An 18,173-nucleotide genomic window follows, 5' to 3' on the forward strand; every position below is an offset into this window, starting at 1 on the left:
GTGAGAGAGAAGAAGGAACTTCAAATCCTCCTTTATCCTTTCAGCTCCTCAGTCTCGCAAGGTCTGTGTCACAGGTAAGACGTTACGCTGTTTGAGAAGCCTGGACCAAACTGTGTTTTCAAGAAACCCTGGAGAAAAAAGAAACAAACATAAAAACTGACATTTGAATCGACTGGAGAGGACACTAATGAAGAGACTTAACTGACGTTTTTACATCATTGACAACTTCCTCGACACAAGCAAAGAGGAGAGACTTGTTGGATGGAGGAAAACAACTTCTCTTACTTATTAAGATAATATTTTATTTTGTTTGCCTCATTTGGATCCCTACGGAAGGGAAACTATTTTGCATTCCACAGCTTCTTAACTAAACAATGGGCTGTTCCCCATCGAAGGGTCAGCTGTTTACAGGGGTGGCAGGCCCTCACAGAGCTCTCCCCTCGGCCACAGAGGACCAACTCCACCTGAAGCCTGGAGAGAAAGAGAGACACTGCTTGGGCACCAATGAGGGAGCAAATGACCTTCCATTGCCAGCTAAGGAAGAGCCCCCGAGGCCAGCTGAAGCACCTGATGTAGCCCTTGGCACAGCCATCGTATCCACTTCAAGGGGCAACTCTGAAATAGAGGTCAACTTGAAGTCAGAGGGGAGGGACATACAGTCGGAGTCTTTAGCAATGGGGATGCAGATGAAAAAGGTAGAAAAGAAAAGAAAAATAAAGGGCCTCAAACAGGGCAGACGAAGAGAAAAGGAGAGGAAGTCCTCCATTGTACACACCAAGGTGGACCTACCTGTACATATGGTGAAAGCCCACCAGGCAGCCTATGCTTACTTGAACCCCAATATCTCCAAATATGAGACGCTGCTAGGACTGCTGGACCAGGCCACCCAGACACAACTCTCCTTGCAGCCCATGATGACAGCCATTGTGATGCGCTTTGAGGAGGTCAACCAGGCCCTGGAGGAGATGGCGGATGAGGGAGAGCAGATGCTGACAGAGCACGGTGACCACATGGCCTGGCCTTCTGGGAAGAGGGCCTTACCTCTTATGCCCACTAAGCCCACAGCTAACCCATCCTACCCACCTCCAGACCTCCTGCAGCAGATGCTCCAGCACTCCACAGAGAAGATGAGGCTGGTGGGGAGCTCAGTACAAGGCCTGGGAGACACTGCTCTGGAAGAGGCAGTGGAGTACTTTGACTCTCTCTCCAAGCTTCTAGGGGAAAGGCTACAGGCCAAGCGGGCAGCAGAGGGACGGCTGACACAAGTGCTTGCCCGTGTGGAGGCGGCAGCTAGGAGGAAGTCCAGCCCGGAGGACTCTGCCCTTCACAGCGAGGACAGTGGCATTGGAGGAGAGAACGAGTCTCTGCCGGGCTCGGACCGACACCGGCACCACCGGGGGAGCTCTGGGTCTGGGGGAAACACTCGCAGCACACCCCAATGTCCCACTACCGAATGTGAGGAGGAGGAGGAAGATGACGATGACGAGGATGAAGAGGAGGAGGAAGATGAGGTTGAGAGGTCAGGAAGGAAAAGGTCAAATTCTTCCCCACCAGATCCCAGTCAGCCTTTCCTCCCTTCGCCCCCACAGCAAGGTCACAACCAGCTGCCCAGGCGCCCCCTCACTGCTGCCCCCTCAGCCAGGCCGGCTAGACTGCAACGCTTACAGTCCACAGAATGTGTACACGCCCTCCTGGAGCTGCAAAAGAGCCAGAAAGACTTGGATCAGCGCATGAAGAAGATGGCGGACAGAGCAGAAGGAGGGGCCAACTATGCTCTGCACAGGGCTGGGCTGAGAAGTCATTCCTCAGGGTCAGCGGTTAGACATGCACTTAAAGGCAACCTTAAGGGAAACCAATCATCAAACCAGTTACCAGCCTTAGTACCCCATCCCCCAGGCCGCAACTCAGTCAGAAGATTGATAAACACCTTTAGCAATGGGGTGGACGGCCGACCCGGCCAAAGCCTGGCCAATATACCTCCAAACATCCGGGGGCCAAGGAAGAGTGGGACTCCTTTCTTACCCAACATAGGCATGGGGGAGCAGAGCCTCGTCAACAATGATAATAACAACAACAACGGCTGGCATGTGGAAGCCAGAGAGGATGTGGACGTGGACAGCCTCCCCCCTCCTCCCCTGGAGGTTCTGATGGACAACTCCTTCCAGAGCACAGAGGAGAACACCGGGGAGGATGAGGGGCCGGAGGAGGAGAGGAAGGGTGGGCACAGATCACGCCAACGGAGCAGTGCGTCCCAGCGGCTGAGGGCCTCCATGCAGCATGTGACGGTGCTGCCTAACCGCAGCACTGTAAGGCGCAGCTCCCTCAGTATGTCACCTGCTCGCCCTGTCAGGCAGGACGCTGTGGCGGGGTCCCAGGGTCCAGAGCTGCTGCCTGACGAAGAGCAGGATCCTGGGAAAGAGCAGGCTGCTAGCCTCTACAGACAGGCCCGCAAAATCATCCACCTACGCAATGCCGCTGAGTCCCCAGTAAGAGCGGCAGAGCGAGGCCTCAGAGGGCCCCCTCCCCTCAGAGCTGGGGTGAGACAGGGGAGTGATGACTACTGTGAGGTGGAGGCCTACTACAGCACTCTACCGCCCACCACCCCACCTGTGTCCAGAGTCCGCCTACCACCCTCCTGTCCTTCTGTGCACTACAGAATACCCAGCCCCCCAGCCTACAAAAACCAGCCCACCTCTTCATCCCAACCCTCACGCCCAACCTCTCCCAGGGTCTTAACATGGGCAAGGGGCACCAGCTGTGAAGAGAACAGCTCCATGTCTTTCTATGATGCCCGCTCAGTGTTCAGTCAGAATAGACAGACCTCTTCCGACACCTCCACCCTCCCAAGACCCTGGGAGGAATCCTCCAGGGGACGAATGCCCACCCGCGGGTCACAGACTGCCAGACGAACCCAGTCTGACAGAAGGCCCAGCCTGACCGAAGGAACTGGCCCTTGTCACAGCAACAACACTAACCCTACAGCATACAACAGGTGAGCATGCGTGTCGTCTGTGTAGATCAGCGGTCCCCAACCCCCGGGCCGCGGACCGGTACCGGTCATTTGGTACCGGTCCGCAGAGAAAGAATAAATAATTACATTATTTCAGTTTTATAAAAAATAAAAATAAATGTATTTTTCATGCACCTTAAATATTTGTTTTTGTGTTGCGTCTTATTTTGAAGGCATGTTTAAATATTACCATAGCGACCAGAGAGTGTTTGGGGCAGAGCGGGGCAGAGCCGCAGAGACATGGACATAATAAGGGCAGAGAGGATTCATGTTATGTTGTTGGCACGATGTTACGAGGCCGCTGCTAATAAAGTTGCATAAGAGTACACAGTGGATTCACGTTTATTATTGTATTTAGAAAATGCCACCGTTTGTATGCCTTAAAGGCCGGTCCGTGAAAATATTGCAACATTAAACCGGTCCGTGGCGCAAAAAAGGTTGGGGACCGCTGGTGTAGATGATACCAGGCATGCCATTTAACCCCACAATGATTAACTTATACCACAGAATTATTGATCATACTATGGGCCCACATTGAAACACATTAAAAGAAATCCATGTATCTTTCAACAGAAGTCAAATAAATGCCCTTCTTATATATAGTTCTATACACCATTTTTGTTTCAATATAATGTTCCATAGAAATATTCTGCTAGCATTGTTTCCATGAACACACACAGTAAAAATGGAATAATAAGGTTGTAAATGTTGTAACTTCCACTAATGTATGAGACAAGTGTGTCTGAGCATTTCATCTTCTTATAGTGTGAATTAAAAAATACTAACTGATTGAATTTATGTATACAAGGTCATTAGTCAGAATTAGTGGATCAAATCAGGTTAAGAGTATTGACATTGCATTCAAGGGTTGTTTGTCATCCATAGGCTCAAGCACCCTCACAACAACTTAAAGCCAAAGTAGTTTGTTTCCATTAGCAGGTTACCCAACTGCCCTTAGCTACATCCCCCCCTGAGAGAAGCCACCTGCCATATCTATTCCTGAGTAGATTAGCTGTCTTTCCCCACTCCCCTGGAACAGTTGGGAGAAATAGATCTTGGGTCTCTGGCCCGCTGCCCCACATAATCTCCTCATGGACCAAAACCTCTTCTCTGCTTCTTTCTCATAGGATGAACGTCATTACAGTGACAGAAGGGGACAACCAATCAGATACAAAAGGCATTTCTCCAACAGCCTTGAACACAGAGCAGAGCATGGCAGTCCAGAATATGCACAGGGAATTGGAGGATGGGGAGGGAGCATAGGGGGGATTATGGATTAGCCAGACTCTGAAGCTAATACCCTTTCTCTTTTTTTTCATTCCCTTTCTACAGTTTAAAAGCAAAAGAGCTTATTCTATGAAAGTGTTTTAGGTACATGCACTTTACCTCACTCAAATTGTCTTATGCAAATACCTTGTAAAAATATATATTTGTCTTACTTCGGATAAATGATTGTATTATCTTTTTAAGTATGCTAATTATGTGAACACACTAACATGATACTGATAATGATCCAATAATGATTGGTTCTATAGAAAATTTGGAAATTTACAGAAACATTCTTATTTCTGGATTGTTTGTTTTAAGGGTGTTGAGTGTACTGTACCTTCCATTTAACGCATGCATTAAGCAACAAAAAACTGATATCATAAATATGGGCGTGAAGTAGCCCATGTCTAGTTTTTATGTAATGTGTTTTTGAACTATTCTTGTTGATTTACATTATTGGTTTTCTTATCAATCATGACATGGTATATTTGTTTAGTCAATCTTTGTGTTTTTGTTTGTTTTTTACATTGGATGGTTCCCAATAAAACACGTAACTGTGGTTCACGGACTGAGAAGCTAAATGTCAAGCAGTAGACCAGCAACATGTTAATACGTATGCAATATGCTATTTCCGGGATAGTCATTACACCAAATAACTTATATTAACTATTTGATTACACTAACGTGCGAAACTAACCACATGAAGGTATTTCTGCGCATGGCCCAGTGATAAACGTAGGCTACCATCAGATTCAGAGGTCGGTTCTTCGGTAGCCTACAACAAGAATGATTTATTTGGTCGTAGGCCTACTGATAACAATTAACTTTAGATTCATGAAGGGGCGAAAAATTGATGTCAACTTTCTGTACCAACTTTCAGTTCAATGAAACTGGATGAGCATCACATATTCGTATCCCAGCTCTGTAAAAATAGCTTGGAATGAAAGATGAATCATAGATAGGCTATGTCACGCACTTGTTGCACTATAGTGTTTTCATGCATTGTGCTCCGGAATCTTATGAGTGTAAATTTGAGTTCTCTCTAAACTTCGAATCCAGTTACTATTCCACCCATCCAGAGTTCATGGCCGCGATCTCTAGGCTATTTGTCACCACACTCAGTCAGACGTGGTTTACTTGGAAGGGAATACCTCCATGACTCAATATAACTTCCGAGATGACACACCAAGCGTAGAATTGCGTAGGTAGAACCGCCCCTCGTATCCTCCGCCTGGTCTAGCCCTAGTTGCCAAAGGAACGGGCATTCTTAGCAATACAATTACACTCTTCCAGCTGAGCTCCAACATCACCGGTCCCGATGGTGTAATTGGGGGAGCTAACGGATATGAAGAGACACACCAGTTAAAGATATCATTTGAAATAGCGTTTCTACAGACAATGAGAGCAGCGATGCTCGTGAACATTGCAAATAAAAGAGAAGGCTGCTGATATGTGTAGAAAATAGAGGCAGTGTGGACATATATGCTATGTTGGCAATTCGATGACTGATTAAAGATTATAGTGGGGAACTTAGGTATTTAACTGGAAAAGACAATTAGGCCTAACTGTTGAGCAAACTTTTCGAAGGCTAGCGGCATTACGCTACAATGTGTTCAAAGTACAAAAATGCTTGAGTTAAAATTAGGGATGGTAAATCATTTTTATAGCACTTGTGTTATATTTGCAAAAAATATCTTCACATCCTGACAACAATCATTATAGAATGCTTTGACAATAACAATTAAAATATCCGGTATCTGTGGCTGTCGTAGGCATGTAATTAGCACGTCAAATCATTACATTCGCACTGCATGACTGATCATTCCCTGATATATTGATTGATTAATTAATAACAAAGCAAGTAGGCCTAATTAATTCGATTATTTCGCTTGACTTTACGAGTTCTGACAAAACCAAATGATCTTTAAACAAAACATTGTGGCACAGTGGAATGCACGCGGATGATTGAGCAATGCCCTTATCTAGTTTTATGCATTTGGGTCATTAATTGTAGATGGTATACATGTCAGGAGATGATTTGTACACGACACGTACACGGACAACTAACCTGATAATAGCCTCAGAGACATAGACACTCAGATAATACACAAATATACAGATAAACACCCACAGACAAGACAAGAGATTGAAGTCCCGGTGTTCTCCAGTGTTGCAAAGTTTTCGCCAGCAGGTGTTGCTCTATGTCTTGTGCGTTTTCCTTCCAATGGTTCATCTCACAAAGTAATCTAAGGTGCAATGATTTCTCATTCAATGTTCTCGCTTGCTATGCCTAGAAACCAGGCCTGAAACATGAAATTATATTTCTACACTTATCCTCGACACCTAAAATACTACTAGCTATTTGTGTTCACTTAGCTGAGAAGTGGGATACATTACTTTGCGATGTGGTTAGTAAATCTAGACCACTCCTAAGACTCTGAAATAGAACCATGCACTTCTGATCTTTCATCTGCTGCTGTACTTTCTAAATGCTATGTTTTCATGTCACTTAGGTTGAAAGCGTTTGCTAAATGAATAAAAGGTGTAATGTTTATGTCTTTCGAGAAACCCAATTCACCCAGTTCCACACCTATACAAGTTATTTTTAACAATATCAATAGTCTGCATTCTTAGAGGCAGTAAAATATGCAGTAATCATTTATTTTGTCCTGGGTCTGAGCTCAGTGTATACGCTGGAGGGACTGTTGGATGTTGTCTGGCCGTAGTTCTGCCTCCCCCTAGGCCAGACTGAGTCCCTGGGTATTGTATTGGAGGCCCCTGAGATGACATTACAGATAGAGATGGAAATCAAGCCTCCTGCAGGACAGAGGCACCAACATAATATTGTTGTTCAATAAAAGCGAGTCTCATTCCAGAGAGGAATTTTTGTGTTTTGGTTGAGCCTTCCTAGGATATTGCCGTGCCATATAAGGATTATACTGCTCAGCATTGCTGTGGTTGGTGGATATCTTTCTTCAATCCACAAAACAGTCAATGGTTTCTCTACAACAACAAGACATCTTAACTGTGTGTGCGTTCGTAAACAGTCCCCACAAGGATAGTAAACTAAGAAATGTTTTTGGTGAAGTTGGTACCCACAACTTCAAGTGTTATTTCTAGGGGGTTAGAATTACATTAAGGGTTGAGGTTAGAGAAGTTAGAGATAACACGATTCATGATGGCAGTGAATGGGTCCTCACAACGATGGTGAAACAAACCTGTGTGTGAGTGTGTTTGTCTACAGCTGTGTGTTTGTGTTATGCATGTGTTTGTGTATGGGTGAGTGTTTGTATGTGTGCGTGTGTGTTTAATTATGTGTGTGTAGCGTGTGTGTGGGCCTGTGTGTAACACATGTTCTCTGAGTGGCTAGGGGTCACAGTGGGCGATGCTGGAAGACGTGAGGCAGGACTGGTTCTCTGCGGTTCACACAGAGGAAATCTCATATTCCTGTCGGCCAGGAAGAATAAACACATGTGAAACCACCAGAACCTGGCTCTGGGCCTGGAGAGCTCTGACGCAGGGAAGCAGGGAACCAGCAATGTGCAAAATCTTTTTCCACCAAAAGCATACTTACAATGTATTACCAATATTAAAGTTGTCACTATGTAATTACAAAAAATGAGTACATTTTAAGAACCCATCCAATTATTTAGGAAGCTCTCATTTAACACATTCAGATTAGATTTAAGTATACCCTTTTTCCACTTGGGAACTAGACATTTGTCTGATAACTGCTATAAGGTGGTTTTCAGTGAGATTCTGTCAGCATTCTTTTCAATTCTTATCTTCACTTTGACACTTTGGCAAAGAAATTCAGTTGAAAAAACCACCTCTTTCCTCACTCAAGATTTGAGATAAAAACATTTAGCCAGTCTCGAAATGTCTTTGGTCTTTTCATGTGTTCTTCGGAGTGTTTTCCTCCGCCTCTGTTCTCTCAACACATCTGGACGCATTTATCTGTTATCCTCCACCTCCAATGTGGTCAACATCTGTCTGGCTGCATTGCATTGGGTGCTCATCTGCAGTCAACTTATGAATCACTACAACACTGTAGCACTACACACTGTGTGCTCTCTCTTTCTCTCAAAGTCCCCTAATGTTCTGCTGAAGACATCTCTTCTGCTGTCTCTCACTCGCTCTCTCTCTTTCATCTAGTTTTTTTCTTCTCTTCCAACAGGTCAAAGAGACCAAAAAGAAAGCCAGTGTACAGACTGACAGTTTAGGAACCACAGGGTATGTGTGTTACTTAAGCCTATGGATTTGCGTAAATCTGACCTCTGACCCTGTAATCTATGTTATTTAATCTCTGTATAAGAGTATACAGGCAGATTGATGATTGTGTTCAGAATAGCCTAGAGCTGAGAGATGCTTGGGCTATAGATAGCAGCTGTGAGTAAACTGTTGGCTGTTTAAGTCTCCTCTCCACAGACATTAACTTCATTATAACACAAGGATTTTTATAAATCACAAACAATGATGCAATGATGTCTGTCCACCCTTTATAAGGGACCTTTTGAAGTCTGAATTCGTACTTGATACATTTAACAATTTTTTGTATCCAAACTGACACACATGGGGGATTTGAACCCCCAACCTTTTGATCTGCTATTGAAAGCTCCACTACTGAACTCCACCCATCTCATTTGATATAGCTACACTAACCCTTCAAGTCACATCCAGACCCTGGTTCCAGCAGTGAAACATCTGGACTAAAAGCCCAGTCTTCCTATTCCTGTCGCTGTGTTCTTTAGTCTGTGGTGTAATGACAGCAGATCATGTTACTCAAAAACTTGCCAGTTAGCCGAGGATGTTTCTGAGGTTGTTCTCATTGAGAAAGGGAGGCCAGCTCAGCTTTTTTGCCATGACACTACACTTCTGACACTCATCACTTCTAACTGACTCTCTCCACTTCTGTCTCTCTCCACTTATAACTTGACTTCTATACCCTTCACACCAAACTTCACTTTTAACTCTCCCACCAATGGGGATATCCATACAACATTTTTCATCCATGTATCTTTGTCTGCCTCCAACAGGGCTATCAGATAGGAGCTCTCAGTCAGAGAATAAACACCACATGGTAAAATAAAAACATTCTGCCATAGAGTTGATATTTATGAAGCGTTATTGGAGCCAGATTTCTAGTGGTGTGTGGAGGCTTGGTGCCCTGAAGGAACAATGTGTTATGGTGTCTGGGTGTTTCTGGTTCCAGACCAGACAGAGGCACCAACACAGTCACCAGAACCCAGGAAAGTACAACTCCTCCTGGGCCACAACACTGAACAAGACAGCCTCCTTCCGGCTCGCATAGGTCTCTGCACAACACTACATATTAAAGTAACAACATTAAGGTTGAAACGGGCCTGTCTCAAGTTACACTGAAGAACGTCTAGGTCTTTTTATGTTCGCAATTTTCACTTTTGTATAACGAGGATGTCTTGAGACCAGTGTGGAATAAGGACACTTCCAAGTGAGACACACAATGAATGCAACATATTTTATATTCTTCATCGTAACTGTCACAACATGTTCATAGAGCACTTTAGTAAAGATAAAAGGACAGGTGATTGTGCTGCTGGAGCGATGTGAGGCAAGTGGTTTCCCTTTTGACGGCAGACGCCCGCAGTCCTCAGTCCCAGCAGGGCACCATGTGGTATCGTTTCAAAGCTTCAATATACTTAAAAAAAAAACAACAACAAAAAACACAAATAAATACTGTACAAGATCATATGTAATACTAGTTTTCAGAAATCACAAAATATAATGACAAACCATTTTCGTACATACTTTTACAAAGTTAATAGAGTATTTCTGGCGAGTTTTCCCTTCACAAAAACACTAATATAAACAAATGACTTAACATGGGTACATTTTATATTCATACATACGGTATATCATTCATATGCATTTATATATAGTGTATATTAAATAAAGTGCCTTCTTTTGAAAACTTACATTTCAAAATGTAAAGCATACTTGCAGTACATTTCAAAATAGAATTCCTGAAAGAGGTTTTGAGCACAAACATGAAGCCAACGGTTTCAATAGCTGTGAACAGAATATTCAACCGTGATTGCCGGTGCATTTAATATCAACGTTTACATTTCTTTCAAAAACCACAAACAAAAGAGCATTGTTTCATTATCCTAACACGGCTAACGTTCTCATCCTCTCATCTCTCTGTGACCTCTGTGTTCCGTTGATGAGAACGTACAAGCTGGTTGCTCTAACAGTGGTCCACAGGTAAAGTAAGGACTAGTCTTCATCACTGTCAGTGCCCCTGAGAAAACTGTAGAAACGCCCAAAATGGCTCCATGCGTTCAGAACACTGAGTACCAACGTCTTTTCTTCTCAGATGTTGGTTTATCTTGACTGAAATGGCAGTCGCATTGGACTGGTTGGTTGGTTCAATCCTAACCGGCCCCTTCAGATTTTCTCAATCATCCCTTCCTCTTAGCAGCATAGTAAATCATTATAGTTAGAATTTTACATTTTCCCCCTCAACTTCCTACATTTACATCACGTCATATCACATCATGCTTTAGTTCCACATAGTAAGATCATATTGGCCAGCCACGAAAATACCAAAACACTGACAGAAAGCTAGCAATGGAGGGCCATGCTTACATGCACACAGAATTACGGTATCAGACAGCGACACTCAGAAGGCGATCATGATGAGGCGTGGCAGGTCGGTGAGTGTTATGACACGGCTTCTTCTGGTTGGTTCTCTTTCCGTTCCATGAAGGCTCTGGAAGAGAGACGCTGCACCAAATCCTAACTTGAGGGGAAACCCCTTCTCCACTCTCGTCTCACACAGGGATAAAACCACACACGTCTGCACGCCGACATCTCCCATCTCAAGTTAGGATTGGGCCCAGGCCCCCTGGCTCCGCCCTGCTGGGTGCTGGTGGTATGTTTTGGCACCTCAGTACTCCCTGGCCTCCTCCAGCTCGTTCATAAACACGTCCTCGTGCGGGTTCTCCGGGCAGCCAGGGCCCTTGTTGGGGGGTCTCACGGCGTGGAACCGGCTCCAGTCCCCCTTGCACAGGATCCACGGGAGAACGTCCACCTTGAAGTGCAGGTCGGGGGAGAACTCGGTGCTGATGAGGTTGGGCGTTCCCGCGCCCTTCCCCCTCGTGATCAGGCGCCCGCGGTCGTCGTAGCAACAGTGCTGTGCGGCGAGGGTCGTCACGTCGCCGGAGAGGGCCGAGCGGATGCAGCTCCTCGCCGACGGTTTGTAGACGTCCAGGCGCTCCTTGGGGCCGCTGGCGTCGCGCCAACGGAAGGCGCGGCCTTGCTGCTCGTCGTAGATGCTGACCACGGTGTAGGCGGAGGCGGAGGGGTGAGAGCAGGGGCAGGCCGGCAGCTCAGACAGCACCTGGCGCAGGTACCTCTGCAGGAAGTCGCTCTTGCAGTTGAGCCACTTCTCACAGCTGTCCACATCTGGGGGGGGGGGGGAGGACACAGGGGGCAAAGCGTCGCACACGTCAGGGTTCGAAGGTCATTTTGATGTTGTTGTTGTTTGTAATGTGCTTGCCCGTGGTTACCTGTGCCGAAGGGTTCCGTTCCGTTCTCCATCTCGAAGGGGAAGGGCTCCACCACTGTGTTCACAGCGTCTGTCAGGAAAACACCAGATATATTGTTAATGCACGGTGCCACGTAGCTGAGATGTGGTCCCATCACAGTGTAAATACAGAATGCCTGGTAAATACAGATTATTCCTCTGATCACAGAACTACTGTTAGAACTAGGCGCTTTGAATCTGATTTTCTGCTGTACTTTGTGTATGCACTCTTTGTATGTCGCTTGGATAAAAGCATTTGCTGATTGAAGACCAGGTTCATGAAGCAGTCTCCTGGTTGGGAGCTCACCTGGACAGGCCTCCACATCACACCTGGACGCCTCAGTCAGCGTGCAGGAGAACCCACAGGGCCTCGTTCTCTTCCTCTCTCCGTGCCCACAGGTGGCCGAGCAAGGAGTCCAGCTGGTCCACTCCTCCATCTCCTCCTTCTCTGCAGGGACAGCAAGCAACACGTCATCTTCACTTCATTGAATTGATTTCTTCTGTTGTCACATTCATGTAACCAGATTTCGTTTTTTTACCCGTCTGTCCTGTTGTCTTGTCACTATATGTTTATGGTTCTGCAAGCCTGGATTTGACTGACTGCTTTATGACAAAGCATGGTGCCATTTAAGATTTGAGATTCATGGATTGGGGAATGTGCTGCGTGTTCCCTCTCGTCCTCCTCCCCCCTCTCCCTCCCTTCCCCCGCTGCTATCTGTACCCTCCCCTTCTTCCCTTTATTGTGCGGCTCTCTCCCCCTCCCTCTCTTCTCTCCTCTCGTCTGTTGTACTCTCTTCTCCTCCCTCTCCTCTGACCCCATCCTCTCTCCTCACCCCTCCTCTCCCTTCCCGTTCTCTCCTTTTGTGCCTCTCCTCTCCCCTCATCCCCCTGTCCCCTCCTCTCTTCTCCTCTCCCCCTCCTCTCCCCTCCTCCCCCCTCCTCTCCCCTCATCCCCCTGTCCCCTCCTCTCTTCTCCTCTCCCCCCTCCTCTCCCCTCCTCCCCCCTCCTCTCCCCTCATCCCCCTCTCCCCTCCTCTCTTCTCCTCTCCCCTGCTCTCCCCTCACCCCTCCTCTTCGCCTCTCATCCCTCTCGCAGTGGATCTGTGCAGTCAGAAATGAAGGCACGCTGCTCTTTTTCCCACCAGAGTGAACGAGAATTAAGAAAAAACAACAATAGAGGCGCAATGTTGTGCCCTGAAAGCCCTCTGAATTCTTGAACCAGCTCAAAAGGGCCGGCCGTGGAGGGCTGGCGGGGTCTGGGGCCCGGAGGATGAAAGGCAAAGCCCGAAAGGCCCCTGTCATTCCCTGTTCCCAATCTGCCCTCTAATTGTCCGCAGGCAGTGGGCTGTTTAGTCCTGGGGAACAGCCTCTGGCTCCGGCTGCCATTAACGAGTTTGTCGGGCCCATCTTCAAAAGGCCGGCCTCTGCAGCAAGCAGGACCAGTGTCGACTTCAAAGGCCCCCCGATCCAACAATACCCTGACGGTCGAGCGCTGACACTCTTTCTCTGCTCACCCTCTAAGTCAATCTCTCTCTCTCTCTCTCTCTCTCTCTCTCTCTCTCTCTCTCTCTCTCTCTCTCTCTCTCTCACTCTCTCTCACTTTGTCTCTCTCTCTGTCTCTCTCACACCATTAGTCTCTTTTCTTCCTCCCCTCTCTCTTTCTCTCTCTCTCTCTATCTTTCTCTCTCTCTCTCTCTCTCTGTCTCTCTTTCTTCTTCTTCCTCTCTTTCTCCTCAAACTTGTTCTCTCTTAATGCACCTCAGACATTCTCAAACAGTTAAACTTCTAAATGTCCAAGACTGTTGATTTAGAAGTGCCCCTGACCTCAACGAGTGTGTAGGTCATCATCAGTAAGCTCCGTCAGTGATTCTTACCGTAGTAGCTCTGCGGAGCGTCCCAGCCCTCATTCCAGTCACTGTCCCAGTCCTCCGCCCCCTGGCTGGGAAGGGGCTCCTCGCTGCCGTACTCCAGGGGGTAATCCTCCTCCTGCTCCTCCTCAGTCACGTCCTCCAGACCTGAGCGACCTGTGCCGTCTTCGTTGGAGTCGGCGTCCGTGTAGCCCCAGAACAGAGGCCAAAACAATTTCTTCCCCCCAGAAGCTCCACCATGGAGGAGGAGGAGGAAGAGGAGGAGGAGGAGAGCCAGTCTTTATCCTTGGCTAGATCTATCTCCACCTCCATTTGAGGGTCGTCCACCACTTCAATGGTCACCTGAGAGGAAACAGGAGAGCAAGAAGGGAGATGAGATGTTTGCATTTGTTCTGCAGTCATACACTGTAACCATTGAGCTCTAGCCTACCTATCTGTCTCTCCTTCTCGCTCTCTCTTCCTCTCAGAGAGGAAATGTACAAACATATATCATATTAAAGTTGTCATTAAGTATGTGAATTTGGATTAAGCACGCTGTCATTTAATACATTTGAATTTGATTTCAGTATGCTCTTTTTCCACTTGGGTCACCTGTATGTTGGGGTTCTGGGAGTTGATGTCAGCGTTGGCCAGGTCTGGAAAGTTCTTGAGGTCCAGGACGAAGGGTTTGTTCTCCTCCTCGGGCGGAGGTCGGACTCCCAGGAGGTGGGGAGGGGGCAGGACCTCCAATGGGTGGGAGGGGAGCTGGGGCTGGGCCCCCAGGGGGTGGGGTGGGGATATGACCTCCAGGGGGTTCGCAGGAGGCTGGGGCAGGGCTCTCAGGGGGTGGTGCTGGGAGGGGGGCGGAGGCAGAGCCCCCAGGGGGTGGTGCGGGGGTGGGGACCAGCGCCTCTGCGGCCCGTGGCCCTCTGGGAGCAGAGTCTGCACCTGGTTTTGTTGCTCCACCTGGTTCTGCTGCTCCAACACTTGGGAGTTGTGAAGGACCCTGTTGTGGTGGAGCTGATGTGCCTGCCGAAAAAAAGAAAATGATCCCATTTGATTCCCTGGAACAGATGCTTGTATCCAAACCAATGCACAAATAGGGCATGTAGACGGTACAGCAGGAGATCACGGATCAGAAGTAGACAGTTCGATGATATTTTGGCGGTCAGAGAGGAGGAACGGTTTGTATTATGATGAAGATCAAAGGGAGTCTAGAGGCTGTGTAATCTGCTGAGACATGTGCAAGGCAGATCGTTGTGTCGTGTGTGAGCAGTAATGACAGCCCAGTGATGACTCAGGGGAAAATAACTACTGGTATGTAGCTGGGTGGACCAACACACCCTAGCAACCTGTTTGATGGTCAGTGTAATGACTGGCTTAATGAATCCAGAAATAGATATGATACTTGGGCCAGTAAACGCAGGAGTTTTTTTCCAAACTGGGGCTCTTAAAAACATTGAGGATAGTGACCAACTGACCAACCCCCGGACATGTCTCTGTTTTCCCACAGCAACTGTGGCACCCAGGCCTTCGACAAAGACAAGTCTGTGCCAGGATGTCCCATTCTAATGAGAGGGGCTGGGGGGGTGACTGGCGGAGGCTGGGGGGAGGGTGAGGGAGCCTAAGGGAGTCTGGGTTAGGCTGGGGGGGGTGAGGGAGGCTGGAGGAGATCGGGGGGCTGCTTGGGACCTTTGGGTGGATTGTCCTGACTACCAGAACCTGCTCTGTGACCTTTCGTCCTCTGCCACGTCCTTCTCACAGTCAGGCAGAGGTCAAAGGTCAAGGTTCATACATCCTGACTGACGGAATAGTTGGGGCTAGAGGCTTGGAAGACTGTAGGGTGAAGAAATCATATCCTTGGAGTTATGAGTGAACGCTATCCAGAGGTCTGGGGGGGGGGGGGGGGGGGTTAGTCTAGCTCAGTTGTAGATGTATGTCGCTTTGGATAAGAGTGTTTGCCAAACAAATACAATTCAGTAATTTTATTCAAACCAGCCCTCTCCTTCCTGTACTGTCTCTACAGCTCAACAAAACAGCCCAACAACATGGCAGGAGCTAAGACCTGGGGCTGCATCATTGTCAGGTCTGCAGTATGGTGGCATTTAACACAATGAAGCTGAGAGACAAAACCCTTTACGTGTGACAAAACGGTTGAGAAGTTTGCGATGTTCGAGAACCTGGAACAAAGCGTTCCGGCTTGCTGTCACGCCAGAACCATGAGACCAAATGATGGCAGATGGATGGACGAGAAGCCTGTCAAACTATGATTTGGCTGAATGAATTTCGGAGGCTTCCTTCCGGTCTGATTCATTAGCGTTTCCAGGAGCATTGCTATGGACACCAACGTTAGGAACACCAGACTTTCCTCATCCCTTCTTTTGACTAATCTGGACACTACATTCAGTGAACTTGGGGTCCATTTAGGGCTGACAGTGACACACATTCAGCTGAGAGAGGAGGTTGATGTAGTCACAACGGCCACAGCGCTGTTCAGGAGTCAGGGTGGTGGTGGGGGGGGGGGGTAAATATGGCGGAGGAGGGATTGGGGATGGTGGTAGAAGGGGGTAAGGTCATGGTGGGGGTGGTTGGGGGGTTGGTGAAGGGGTCGGGCAGGGGAGTCGGGTCACATGGGGGGGCTAAGTGGCGTAGCAGCCCTGATTTATGTGGCCACAGATATATCAAAGGGGCTCTACACTTGGCTGTTTCCAAACCATTACAGAAGAACAATAAACCATGAGGCCTCTTTGATCGCCTCCGCCCTCCCTCCCAAACATGGAAAAAAAGTAAAAACAAAGAGCAAACTTGTAGGACGGATAGAGAGCGGGAGAAGGGGTGGGGGCACGCACACTCCAACCTCCCCTCACTCCGAGATGAAGGAAACCAACAACAGGAAATTCCACATTAACACAGAAAAGCTCCAACGTAAACAATGGGAGAAACGACCTCTGACCTTGTTCCAGTGTGAGAGCTGCTGAGGGCTTGTCCTGGTTATGTAAGGCCCTCGCTGTTGTGCTGCTGTACTGTACTGTACTAAGGACTTATCACACCCTCCCCCCTCTCCCCCTCCTCCCACCCATTCCCCCTCTCCAACCTCCCCTTCTTCCCAACCCTCCACTCTCTCACCCCTCCCTCCTCTCTAACCTCCCCACTCTAACATCCTGCTCCTATCACACCCTCTGACCTCCCCCTCCTTTGCCCCCTCCCTACTCCCTCCAACCACATCCACCTGGTCAGTGAGAAAGTTGTATAGCATGGGTCCAATCTTAGCCCAGAACGCACAATCCTTTACCCCAGTATGTTGTAACTCTTCTCTCTCTTTCTCTGTCTCTCTATCTTTTCCCTCTGTTTCTTGTTCTCTTTCTTTGTTGCTTTCTCTTTCTCTCCTTCTCTCTCTCTTTCTCTCTCAAGCCTAAATAGATCAACTTAAAGAAGCATCCAGTACAACATGACACAGGAAACAGAGGTTCAAAGTTAGGGTGTAAGAGCATATCTCTCCCTGGCTTGTCTTCTTTCTCTTATTCTGATTTGGACCAGAAAAATTCACGTCACTGTGTGTGTGTGTTTGTTGGCCTGTGAATCATGATAGTCATGAGGTGTTCAATAAAAACAGAGATGTGTATGTTTGTCACAGAAGTACCATTTTTAACATGAAAACTAACGTAAAAAGTAGTGTGAATTATACGAATATTCACACCTGCGAAAAATAACACAAAAGTAAGCTCATCTAAATACATATTCTATGATAGATGGAATCTAGATGCATGTTATATATAATACTATAACGCAATGTATAGTACGTGTTCTTACCTGTAACGACACTCCGTTGTTCATCTTACTTGCAACATTATTGTGCTTCGTGGGAAACCCACGAACGGAATTAAGTAAAAGTATTAGAAAGACAAGGAAAAGCATCAAGATCTTCCCGCCGAGATTACACATTCTCCACAGACGGGACCACTCAGGGCTAACCGGTAGAATCTGCGAGTCCTCAGAACAAGCCAACAATTTCTTTAGTTCTCGATTTTTTGGTGGTAGAAAAGTTGTTCTCTCGCTTTCATCTCTTCTCTAGTGGGTAGCTGTTTCTGGATGAGTGAAATTTTGACATCGGGCAGACCTGAGGTCTCAAATTTAAATAGATGCGCTCTTATGTCCTAGGGTGCCCGACGCACTACCCGCACCAACTCTCGCCACAAATCTCAACGTAGTTTCTCTGATCTGCCAGTGCCGCGCGCTTAGCTCGGTACTGTCGCTCTTCAAGTTTACCCAAACAAGCTAATGAGAGCTATAAGTACCAAATCCTTCAAAGTGCCCACACAGTTCTCCCGTCTGCACCGCTGCACGTTTATTCAACTACTTAAGGATGCGCCGACTCATTTCACCATGGGTGGGTGGTTTCTTCCAATACATCAACATCTGGAGTAGACGCCGTACGCGTTTCAACTCTGACGCTTTAATACCCGACTTGAAGCGCGTTATC

The 18,173-nt window shown here is 47.4% G+C and overlaps 2 protein-coding genes across 2 annotated transcripts; one reads left to right on the forward strand and one right to left on the reverse strand.

The window, feature by feature from the left end:
* The first annotated feature begins 374 nt into the window (after positions 1-374).
* On the forward strand, positions 375-4,273 carry pcare2 (photoreceptor cilium actin regulator 2). Its single transcript, XM_084699204.1, has 2 exons — positions 375-2,992; positions 4,138-4,273. The coding sequence occupies exons 1-2, from the start codon at positions 375-377 to the stop codon at positions 4,271-4,273; spliced, it is 2,754 nt and encodes a 917-aa protein (XP_084555330.1).
* A 5,488-nt stretch (positions 4,274-9,761) lies between these two features.
* On the reverse strand, positions 9,762-18,089 carry ism2b (isthmin 2b). The gene is given in 8 exon segments (XM_084700099.1): positions 9,762-11,725; positions 11,830-11,898; positions 12,154-12,294; positions 13,721-13,940; positions 13,943-14,056; positions 14,306-14,437; positions 14,570-14,722; positions 17,504-18,089. Coding segments are annotated over 8 exon segments (1,479 nt in total). The 5' UTR covers positions 17,636-18,089; the 3' UTR covers positions 9,762-11,207.
* Between the last annotated feature and the right edge of the window lie 84 nt (positions 18,090-18,173).

The sequence above is a fragment of the Hypomesus nipponensis genome, chromosome 6 (assembly GCF_054491055.1).
Source record: "Hypomesus nipponensis isolate SF chromosome 6, ASM5449105v1, whole genome shotgun sequence".
NCBI classification, from domain to species: domain Eukaryota; kingdom Metazoa; phylum Chordata; class Actinopteri; order Osmeriformes; family Osmeridae; genus Hypomesus; species Hypomesus nipponensis.